Source organism: Giraffa tippelskirchi, chromosome 4, assembly GCF_054371585.1.
Source record: "Giraffa tippelskirchi isolate mGirTip1 chromosome 4, T2T-mGirTip1v1.2.pri, whole genome shotgun sequence".
Classification (NCBI taxonomy): Eukaryota; Metazoa; Chordata; class Mammalia; order Artiodactyla; family Giraffidae; genus Giraffa; species Giraffa tippelskirchi.
In genome coordinates this window covers 4,152,927-4,165,249 of record NC_137278.1, presented here as the reverse complement: position 1 = coordinate 4,165,249, position 12,323 = coordinate 4,152,927, and the positions used below count along the sequence as shown (strand labels likewise).

Genomic DNA, 12,323 nt, shown 5'->3' with positions numbered 1-12,323 from the left:
GTTAGATCATCTGGGTGGACCCGCTCCAATCACAGGAGTCTGAGAACTGTTCCCAGCTCTGGTCAGAGGGCGATGTGAGTACAGAAGAAGGTCACGTGTGGCAACGATGCTGTCTTTGAACAAACAGGAAGGGGGAGATGATCCCAGGATGGGAGGCAATTTCGAGAGGCTGAACGGGGAAGGAAACGGACTCCTCCTAGGGCCTCCAGAAAGGAATGCAGCCCGTCCCACATACTGACGTCAGCCGGACAGAATGGTGAGACAATACATGTGTGTTGTTTAAGCCACTAAGCTGGCGGTGGTGGTTGTTCGGTCGCTCAGTCGCGTCCGACTCTTTGCGACCCCATGGGCTGCAGCACGCCAGCCTTCCCTGTCCTCACCACCTCCCGGAGCTTGCTCATACTCATGTCCATTGAGTCAGTGATGCCATCCACCCCATCTCGTTTGTGGTAGCTTATGGCAACAGTCATAGAAAACTAATTTTCTGTCTGTCTTCTAGAACCAACTCATGCTCTTCTTAGACAAACATCAGACCTATACAGAGACAAGTGATTTGCAAAATATACCCACCTTGGGACTCAGGTATAGACATTGCCAAATAAGAGTCCGAAAAGTGTAAAGAGAGAAACAGAGACAGAATGAATACCCTTTGGAAGAAAAATTACTCCAGGCAACAGCAGCACACGTTAGATAAAGCCTTACCAAGGACCTCTCTGGTGGCTCAGTGGTAAAGACTCTGCCTGCCAATGCGGGAGACATGGGTCCAATCCCTGTTCCTTGAAGATTCCACATGCTGAGGAGCAGTTAAGCTGGTGTGCCACAACTGTTGAGCCTGACCTCTGGAGCCTGGCAGCTGCAACTGCTGAGCCTGCACGTCTAGAGCCGTGCTCCAAAAGAAGGGAAGCCACCACAGGGAGAAGTCCGTGCAGGAGACAAAGCATAGCCCCTGCTCGCCGCAATTAGGAAAAGCCCTCATGAAAGCAATAAGGAATCAGCGCCGCCAGAAATATCAATAAACACACAAAACGTTAAAAAAAAAAAAAAGCCTTATCAATGGTCAAAATAATTTAGAGAGAATAGACTCTATGATAGGAGAAATCAAAGAAAAGAGGATGAGATAAAATTTAAAAGGAGGTATTCTAAAGCATATATATGGAATCTAGAAAAATGGTACTGAAGAATTCATTTACAGGGCAGCAATGGAGAAACAGACATAGAGAACAGACTTACGGACGTGGGGAGAGCGGGGAGAGGGGGAGATGTATGGAGAGAGTAATACGGAAACTTACATTACCATATAGAGAATAGATAGTCAACGGGGATTTGCTGTCTGGCTCAGGAAACTCAAAGAGGGGCTCTGCATCAACCTAGAGGGGTGGGAAGGGAGGGAGATGAGGGAGGTTCAAAAGGGAGGGGAGGGGATATATGTACACCTATGGCTGATTCCTGTTGAGGTTTGACAGAAAACAAAATTCTGTAAAGCAATTATCCTTCAATAAAAAAATAAATTAAAAAAAAAAGAAAAAAAATTTAGAAGGAGAAGAAAGAAAACTGACAGCATTAAGGGAGAAAGAGAGTTCCCTGGGGGGTCCAGTGGTCGAGACTGGGCACTTTCAGTGCCGTGGCCCAGGTTCAATCCCTGATCCAGGAACTAAGACTCTGCATGCCGTGTTGTTCAGCCAAAAAAAGTTAAAAAAAAGATTAAGGGGGGAAAAATAAGGGAAATGTAAAAGAATTATAGAAGTGAAAAAAGAAGAAACAAGAAATAATACTGATATTTATTTAAATAAACTTATTGTGAAGGACGATTTAAAAAATAATACAGAAAAGGAAAAGATAAAAGCTACTAGAAAGAAATCCTAATTATGAAAGACAGATGATGAATGTCCAATATATATTTAATCGGTCTTGCTTCCCCAGTGGCTCTGCAGTAAAGAATCTGCCTACAATGCAGGAGCCACAGGAGATGCGGGTTCGATCCCTGGGTCAGGAAGATCCCCTGGAGGAGGGGGCACGGCAACCCACCCCAATATTCTTGCCTGGAGAACCCCATGAACAGAGGAGCCTGGCGGGCTACAGTCCATGGGGTTGCAAAGAGTCAGACACTACTGAAGTGACTTAGCACACCTAAATAAGAACACAAAGTGAATGAACCAGAAAAATATTAATATATGTACTAGAAGAAAATTCTCCTGAAATAATGGAAATGGAAAGGATTCATAATATTCCAGAGAAAAGCAATAAAGAGAACCAGAACTGACACATGGCCTGGTGAATATAAATGAATTGAGAGCGAGAGAGCATCCAGACATAAGACGTATATTACCTTAAATGTAAAAAAAAGCTCACGGACCTCAGGTGTTACCACAACCCCACAGGTGTCAGAGCACAGTATAGAAATGATGCAGGATGCTCAGGGGTAAGAAATGTGATGGGGGAATTCTTTACTTTGTTAGATGTTTACAAGTAAAGTTAACAGAAAGAATCTCAAATGTGCAAGAATTTAGGAAGTTAAGCATGTATGAACCCTTGTTGAAAGTGACTCAAAGACTTAATCCATTCAAATGAACGATGAATGAAAACAGATAAGTGAAGAGGCTGAACAATGTGAATAGCTGGTATTGAATCCAGCTGAAGAGAGAATGAAAACTTCTCAAATACAGTAAGTACAGCTAACAACAGAATGTAATTGTTATATTTCTAGAAATAAAAGCTTAGTGATCTTAAAAGTAATAATCTGTGTAAAACAGACTGAGATCACACGTGTCTGTTGCTCCCAACCGTCCCCACAGCCCCCGCGGCCCCTGAGGCCCCCCGAGGCCCCTGAGGCCCCCCGTGGCCCCTCAGCAGAAATGGAGGTGGAGCATTTTCTCCCTCATCTTTCATATGACGGAGTCGGAATATTCTGTTTCGTTTCAGAATTGACAAATTGAGAAACACAAGTTTGATCAAGCCGTCTTGATGGGACTAGTAGAGCTAGAAGCAGGTTATCTTCTAAACCAACTGGGGGAGGGGGGCGGAGCGGAGAGGAACCAACAGAAGCAATAACACAACAAAAGGGAAACACAGACCACAAAAACGATGGAGAACAAAGGGAACCACGAGGAAGCATAAGATAAAGGATGAAAAGCAAAAATATAGTGGGATAAATTCAACCGTTCAAGGAAAAAGACAAGCAGGTTGAATAAAACATATTAAACCCAATTTCATTCTGTCCCACACGACAACCTAAAATAAGAAGCAAAGTAACTGACAGTAAGAGACCCGAAAATGCAATGAAACAAATGAGTTGTGGGTAAACATGGCACGTTGAGCTGTGCACCACACTCTATTTCCTCCCAAACCCCACAGAAGAGTGACAGGAAAGGGATTCTGAAACCCAAACCAGCAAAGACAGGGAGAATTGAGGGAGGGAAGGCAACTTAAAACGTTTTGGGGGGAATTCCTGGCAGTTCGTTCGGTGGTTAAGATTCTGCTCTTCCACTGCAGGGGGCCTGGGTTCGGTCCTTGGTTGGGGAACTAAGATTCTGAATGCTACAAAGCACGGCCAAAATAATCCATTGAACTTTTTTAAGGTTTGTTTATTTATTTATTTATTTTGATGCTGGAAAGAGCTGGATCAGTGGCAAGAAACTGTAGAGACCTCAGAAAGGCAAATCTCAAGTCAGCAGTGGGAAAAGCTGAGAACAAACCCAGGCCCCATCAGCAAATCCTCAAAAGGCTCAGGCACAGGCACTGAAATGGAGCAGAACGCTATGGTCCTCCCCCCATGTCCTCCGCCTGCCTTTTGTCTGTGGAAAACTTAAACCAGAGAATAACTTTAATTGGAGAAGTGAGAAAAAATGCAGAATCAAAGGAAAAGAGTCAAATAAGACTAAATAATAACAGTTCAGTCAGTAAGCACAGTCAAAGACCTTTAGTTCCTCCTCAAAGGCTTTAGATAATATTCTGAGCCATATCCTGTGAGCTGTATGTAGATGCTGAAGCCTCTGGCAGGTGGAAGAAGTTAATTACATGATGGCCAGACTGTAGCCATGACATAAGCTGCCACAGTTCCAAGAACTGGCCTCAAAGAAATGGGAGCAAACTGAAGATTGCTGTATCTAAAACAAATGAGATGACACTGATCAGACCACTCATGATCAATTTCAAGGTAACTGTCAGAGCTGACTGTGCTGTTTCTGCATGTAGCCCCCTCTCTTCATCTATAAAAGCTTTTGCCCACAGTTTGTCAGTGGGAGGGAATCAGCCTTTGGAGAGGAGTCTCGGTTGTCAGTAACTGAAATAAAGCAAACTTTCCTATCCACCAGCCTGGCCTCTTTATACACTTTTGTGCGGTGAGCAGTCAGACTCCACTTTCAGTACCAGCACCACTTGGAAACTATGGGTGAAATAAGGACTGGTTGAAATTCACTGAAGAGGATGCTAAGCCCCAGATGCCCTCCTAACTCCGCCCATGTGAGGGGGTGCCCTCCTCCACGGGGGCAGAAATGGAAGGCTTATTCTCTAGAGAGGATATTACACAGGCCCTTTGGACTTGAGGGGGTTCCCTGGTGGCTCAGATGGTAAAGAATCCTCCCGGAATGTAGGAGACCCGGGTTTGATCCTTGGGTCAGGAAGATCCCCTGGAGAAACGAATGGCTACCCACTCCAGTATTCTTGCCTGAAAAATCCCATGGACAGAGGTACCTGGCAGGCTGCAGTCCATGGGGTCGCAGAGTCGGACACGACTGAATGACTACCATTTTCACTTTCACTTTGGACTTGAAGAATGCTGAGCACAGTTGAGAATCTGAATCTGTATCATAATTAGGGGAATTCAGTGAAAACTACATATGCATGTGGCATACAGTCTGTGAGGCCTCTGCTCACATCCTCCCTGTTCCCACTGCCCTGTTTCTCCTCCAGACCCCTGACCTTCACCCTCCAGTGGGAGATTGGACGAGTCCTCTGTGGGAAAAAGACTTATAGATGCTGAATTGGTGGGAGGACTCTGCACAAACGACTCAAACAGATCATCCTTCAGTGAAGACAAATCCTATGGGCTCCATCTGTGCTCCCAAATAGCTTTCTACCTATCATTCTTGCTAAATCACTTCAGTCGTGTCCAACTCTTTGTGACCCTATGGACTGTAGTCCATCAGGCTCCTCTCTCCATGGAATTCTCCAGGCAAGAATACTGGAGTGAGTTGCCATTCCCTTCTCCAAGGGATCCTCCTGACCCAGGGATCAAACCCAGGTCTCTTAACATTCCTGAGTTGGCAGGCAGGTTCTTTACTACTAGCACTACCTGGGAAGTCCATTCTTACTCATGAGCAAACAACCAAGGGTAACCCAACATCTGGAAAAAAAAAAAAAAAAAGACCCAACTGAGAAAGAATGAGACCAAGACAAAAATTCAGTAGAAAAAAACTATGCAGGAGAGAAAAAAACCCTTTCCCCACCACCCTCCTGCAAAAACAACCCTGCCATTAACATCTTCAAGAGATTAACAAAAAAAAAATCTATGAAACAAAATCAAGAAACTATAAAAGTGATATTCAGAGGGAAAAAAAAAACAAAAACAAAACCTCCTGAGTATGATAAAAGTAAACACTACAGCAGAAATTAGAAATTCAATAAAAGGGTTAGAAGAGAAAGTCGAGCAGATCTCCTAGAAAGTAGAACAAAACTAACAAACAAAAGTAAACCACCTGTGTGCATGCTGTCACTTCCGTCGTGCTCAACTCTCTGTGACCCTACGGACCGTAGCCGGCCAGGCTCCTCAGTCCAAGAGATTCTCCATGCAAGAGTGCTCTCACTCCCACAAACCAAAAGATACACAATGCAAGAGAGAAAAGATATGTCTAAAACATTGACAAGGGCCAGTGCGGGAGATCTAATACCCAGTCAGCAGGCTCCAGAGACAATAAAAAGAAACACAAATAGAGAAAAATCAATGAAATGATTCAAGAGAATTTCCCAGAACTGAAGGACATGGGTTCACACAATAATTTTTGGTCCAGTGGAATACATGAAACCCAGACCAAAGAAATAATTGAAGTTTCACTGTGCAATTTTTCAGTTTGGAGCAAATGTGACGAGGGTGTAACAGCCTACTATGTTAGATCATCTTTTTAACCTGAGAAGCACCTGGAGGATATGCTGTATTAAAATAAGGGCGTATGTGAGAAAGAGGAAGAGGCAGGACTCAGGAAACACAGAAACCAGCTCCGAAGAAAAGCAAAGGGATTCCTCTAATCACAGTGCAGAGAAGTCCTGGGAAAGCCCTGCAGTAAGCCTATAGAAAAGGCAGTCCAAACAAGAGAGGAACGGGAATAAACAAGGAAAAAAGCTGGAACTCAGGGTTCACGCAAAACGATGGACTTTGTGGAATACTGCTCTGAGAGGCTGCTATAGGGTGTACAAATAAGTAGCAAAGAGATAACAAAGAAAACTAGGCAAGTGAGAAGGCAAGGTGATTATTAACATTGGGAAAAAGAAGAAAAGAAAGGCAAAATAAAAGGGACAAAAAAAAAAAAAGAGCTCTTCCCGGCTGAGTCTGCTCTCTGAGGGCAGGTTTTCTGGAAATCACACACACAAGTGCGCTTGTATCTCACTGACCAGGACTTAGTCCTGTGGTTCCACACAGCTGGACCGGAGGCTGGAAAACGGGCTCTCTTATGTCAGACACCAGTGTGCTCCAGTGAACACTGATGTCTTGGTACCCAGGAGAGAACCGAGTCCACGACAGAGGAGACGAGCAATGGTCCTGTCCCAGACGGTCACTTTCATCAACGGGGTGCCGTGCGATGAACACATGGCTGACAAAAACCAATGAGCTAAATGACACAGCACCAAAACACACGCGGCAAAAGCTGCAGGAAACACACAAGCAAATTATTAACAAGCCTGTTCCAAGGAACAGTTACAGCTGGAATTTTAAAAACTATTCCAGCCCTAGGCAAAGAACAAAAACCTACGACCACATCATTGATCCTATAAGCCTGACAGAGGACAAAACACATGGAAAACATTCAGACCCAATATTACATACGCTTATTAACATAGAAAAAATCTAAATAAAAATGTAGCCATAGCATACAATAGTATATTAGTTTCCCACTGCTGCCGTAACTAATTACCACAGATGCAGTTTCTTTAAAAAGTTCAAATTTATCATCCCACAGTTCTGTAGGTCAGAAGTCTGGTATAGGTCCAACTGCAGCACAATCAAGGTCACTAGGATGACCTACCTACTTTAAAGCCAACTGCTCAGCTACCTTAATTACAGCGGCAAAGTTCCTTTTGCCATGTAACCTAACATTCACAGGCAAGACATGGTGGGGAGGCTCCATAGGTCACGGAGAATCAAAACTGTGTCTGCCACAAGCCGTATATTGAAAGAATAACACACCAGGAGCAAGTGACAGTCACTGGAGGGAAGAAAGGCTGACTTACTGTCAGAAAACCTGCTAAAATAATTTATTACATTCATACGTCAGAAAGAGAAGGAAAAAACATCTGTCTTAGAAGATGCCAAAAAAGCCTTTGAATGAAATTTAACATCAACTTCAGACATTTTAAACTCTAAACACTATACTTTTAAAAAATTATTTATTCTGTATTTATTTTTGCTGTACCGTGTGAGGCATGTGGGATCTTAGTTCCCCGACCAGGGATCAAACCCATGCCCACTGCAATGGAAATGAGGATTCTCAACCACTGGACCACCAGGGAAGTCCCAGAACTACACCTCTGTAACTTTATAAAGACTCTATATACCGCGAATGATAGTAGTGCCTTCGTGGTAGAATACAGGATAATCCTTCAGGTCAGGGGCAAAAACAAACACTTGTCTATCACGATCCAGTTCTGAAAGTACTATTCAATGCAGTTAGGCAAAAGAGCAAAATGAAAAAATATAAATACTGGAAAGGAAAAGGGCAAAAAGATAAATATTTGTGATGACATGATGATCCCCCCTGAAAAGCCCAAGAGAATCAACTGAAGACCTACCAGAAGCAGTCAGAGGGTTCCAGGAGACAAGCTGGGACATAAAAATAAGGAAGAAAAAACCATTCTCAGAATCCTGAGAAATCCAGTTAGAAAATAAAAAGGATGCAAATGTCTTATTATCACAATATCAACAAGAAGAAAAACAGGTAACACAATACCTAGAAAAACACTTAAAATGAAAAGCATGGGCCCCAATAAAATGTTGATTGTTTCACAAAAGGACGAGGGGAGAACAGGGCCACAGACTGCAACAGACCAAGCCATAAGCTTAATGTGATTCCAGTTAAAATGTCAACAGCAGTGTTCATTTGGAATACTCAATACGTGAGACAGACACTAAAGAAGAGTAATGAGGGCCTTCCCTTGTGGTCTCGTGGTTAAGACTCCCTATGCAGGGGGCCTGGGTTTGATCCCTGGTCAGAGAACTACATCCCACACGCTAAAGGTTCCACGTGCTGCAACTAAGACTCGGTAGAGCCAAAGAAATAAAGAAAATAGTCTTTAAAAAAAGAGTAATGAGACGGCCTTGTCCTGCATTGGCTATTTTGAAATATACGATAAAGCTAAAGTAGTTAAATGGTGTGGTTCCATGCCATGCTAAGCCGCTTCAGTCGTGTCTGACTGCGACCCTCTGGACTGTAGCCCACCATGCTCCTCTGTCCATGGTATTCTCCAGTCAAGAACACTGGAGTGGGTTGCCATGCCTTTTTGCTGCAGAGGTAGACTTGTGGGGAACAACAGAAAGTTTGGAAGTATAGACAAGTATATTGAGAGACGGTATCTACAAGCAGACAGTGGTCAGACCACATATAAATACATACCCCGAGCCACCAGGTGGCCGACTCTCTTGGTATAAACAGCAAACTCCGACAGCTTTTGTTTTCTTCATGTGGGGGGTCTTTGTTTACTTCCACAACATCTACAGTTGTGGGGTGCTCTCAAGTTCAAGATAGTGGAGGAAGGACAGAATATTCAACAATATTTGACATCATTTTGAAGGAAATGGCCAACAGTTTGGGGGAAAGGAGGCTGGTATAGCAAACCTACATCAAAATAAACATCAGGGACTTCCCCAGGGGTCCAGTGGTTAAGAATCCGCCTGCCAATGCAGAGGTTCCATCCCTGGTCCAGGAAGATTCCACCTGCCTCGGGGCAACGAGCCCAAGATGCAACTACTGAGCCCAAGCGCTCGAGCACCTGTGCGCCCCAACAAGAGGGCAGCCCCTGCTTGCTGCAACCAGAGAGGGCCTGCATGCAGCAACAGTACCAGCCAAAAATACACGATATTTTAAAAATTTTAAATAAGTGAATATCAGACGCATCAAAGATCCAAATAAAAAAGGGAAATTGTGGAAACAATAGGTGCTTTGCATCACAATCCCACGAGGCAGGCGAGACTGGTTGACACGTGTCATCACTCAGAGATGGACATTCAGGCCCAGTAAGGTGAGCGGCAGAGCCGGGATGTGAACCCAAGCTGGACTCCTGGCTCTCAGGGTAAACAGGACGGGGGTGGGATGGGGGTGGCTGGGACACACGCCCTCTCGGGACCATGGGCAGGGTCCAGGCAAACTGCCCGTTGTCAGAGGGACCTGGAGAGGCGGCAGAGACCTTCCCGGGAGTCCGCGGGAAGCGGACTGCTCACCTGTTGGGCTTGTAGCCCAGGCTGTCCATCGCCTGCGCCTGGTCCAGGTCTCGCGGGAAGCCATGCAGCACCCACCCTCTCTCCACGCAGTCCTGCTGGTCCAGGCGCTGCCTCAGCACCTTCATGATGACGTTGTCGGGGACTGCGGAGAAAGGAGGACAGCTGCTCACTCTTCGGAGCCAATAGGAAGGTGAGGGCGCCTCCGAGGCCGTTGCCCACTGGCTTCCTAACTTCATCTGACCGGGCTTTGAACTGGTGAAGAGGCGGGTTTAGGTGGCTGAGGGGGTGGGTGCCTGTTTCTCGGGGCGCTCCGCGGTCCCACCAATGAGGGGGACGTGACTGTGCGGGGAGCGAATGCGCTGGCTGACCTTGACGTTGAGCTTTCCCTGACTTTGACGGGATAGACGCCCATCGGCAGCCAGGACAGCTCCCAGCTCCCCAGTGATGTGCGGGCACCCTTCTCCCCGCCCTGCCCCCCAGGATCCAGCTTTTGCTGCAAAAGACTTCATGGAAGCCCCGTGGAAGGTTTGGTTTTCCTCCAGTGGAGCAGTAGTGGTGCCCCCGAGGCTCTCTGCTAATTTACGATGCACAGGCAACCCACCCCTTTCTTCGCCCCTTCCCCCTGGTTCTCCCCTCCTTGCTGTTGAGAATCAAATCTCTCTTGAGAATCACAGCGTTAGTTATAACCGGTGACTGAAATCAAGCCTTGCCGAGAAGGAGATGTTAAGAAGCCTCTTGTTTACATTGCTGCAATTGACATTTTCCTGAAATTCATACCTTTCTTCCCAGACTCATTAAATGGCCTGTGTTGCTAATGTACTGCGTTCTAGCAATTTGCACTGCATTTCCTGTGCTTTGCACTCATTTTTCCAGAGATACTTGGTAAATATTACCATTGTTTGCTATAAATGTGGGCCTGATGACGAGCAGGTTTTCCGAGTGGCAGTGACAGAGCTGTCGGCGGCTTCTCTGGAGATGCTCGGTTGTCCTCCGACGGGCCATCCGGCGGTCAGCCCAGTGGCCCTAATACACATGACTGGAACCTTCCCAAAGGCCCCCTAGGCTGACAGCCGGGTGAGAGATCCAGAAAAAATCACTACCAGCTGCTCTTCTCCATGGCCGGGACACACCAAGTGACTACCCTGCTGCCCAAGAATCATAAACCTCCATCTAACCCTCCTCCAATCAGGATTTCCCTGATTTTGTTTTCACATCTTTCAGCCTTCCTTCCCCAGTTCCAAGCAAGGAGCAGGGAAGGGCTTTTGCTCTAATGAGACGATCTGGCTGAGACAGGTCAGCACGGAGCTGATGCAGTTAATCCCATCCCTCCCCTGCTGAATCCTGCCGTGGCTGCCCAGTGCTCTACGCTATGGTCGACAGGGCCCTACAGGGTCCAGGGCCTGCCTCCCCCGAGTGAAATCTACCCCCAGCTCTCCACCTCCCCTTGAAAGTGCCGGTCCCTCCGGCCAAGCCTCCTTCCCCCACGCCCTGCCTGGGGCCAGACCCCCGAGGAGTGTCCGCTCCTGGGACAGTCCACAGCTGGGTTAACAGCTGTGCATCTTCACCTCCACTTGCCTCCCTGTCCTTAATGCTCCAGCTAATGCTTTGTATAGTGCTGCAGAGCTGGTGGGGGGGACCCCCGAAGCCGTGACAGCTGCCCCTCTCCCTCCCCGCCCCGCCCCTGAACAAGACAAAGGACCACGCCCACCTTGCTTTTCCATAATTAACACAGTGCCTGGCACACAGGACGTGGTGGAAGAAATAGACCAGAGCCCTCCGTTTGCAAAGCTTCACTGCAACAAAGATGTTAAAAAGCAACTCGACCGGACTCTGGGGAGCTCAGAAGAAGAGTGGGAGCTGGGCTGGGGGCACCCACAAATCTGGGGTCTGGTCTCAGCCCTGCCCTTGGGTGCCAGCCAACCTCCACTGGGGGAGCTCTCCCAGTCCCGGTTTCCTCATGTGCCAAGAGGATGCCGGGCTCCGTCTCCAGGAGATCAACGCGACACATCATCCCAGGCATGTGCGAGGCCCTCAGAGCTGGCGGCTTGTGCTCTCTGGTTCGGGAGATGTAGGTCAGGAAACTGTTCCATGAACCCTCATGTGTTTTCCCCAGGGTCAAGGTGTTCTAAACTCGCTCCTGGGATACAGGATGGCTGATTTCAAGCAAGCCTGGGCAGTTAAAGATGGAGAGATTTCGGGACCCCTGTCCCAAGTCCTCTGTTCTTATCCCAGGGGGTAGGAAACCTACTGATTGCCCCCTCACCCCCCAGGAGCTGTTTGTATTCAGGGCAAGGGCGGGGAGAGCAGAGGGGCAGCTGTCACGGCTTTGGGGGTCCCCTTCCCCAGCTCCGCGCTCCACTCCCTACGCATGCAGTACACACTGGCTCCCACCAGTGACCCCTGTGACAAGTTGGGGTGCGGGGAGCCACCACTAAGACCACTATGTGAATAAGTAACGGACCTTTTCTCTGATTCAGAAACCTCATGTTATCTGTCAGGAGAAATAAATACAGGTTCAAGACAATGAGGGTCACGAATCTCTATACAGCCTTCTAATCCAGGCCTACCCCTAAATATTTATGGAGATTCTCACGGAAATTGAAACCCATCCAGAAATAAGCTTTTCCCAGTGTCTGTCCGGTGGGGCGTTATATAGCATCCAAGCTATGCCCAGGCTCAG

General features: G+C 46.9%; 1 protein-coding gene across 6 annotated transcripts in view; it reads right to left on the bottom strand.

Moving 5' to 3' along the window:
* AK8 (adenylate kinase 8) overlaps positions 1-12,323 on the bottom strand; it is a 134,466-nt gene that overhangs the window by 45,070 nt on the left and 77,073 nt on the right. For all 6 annotated transcript variants that reach the window (XM_081590795.1, XM_081590796.1, XM_081590800.1 and 3 more), the window contains one exon: positions 9,644-9,785. In XM_081590795.1, coding sequence (XP_081446921.1) covers positions 9,644-9,785 — 142 coding nt within the window. The remainder of the gene's footprint in view (positions 1-9,643; positions 9,786-12,323) is intronic.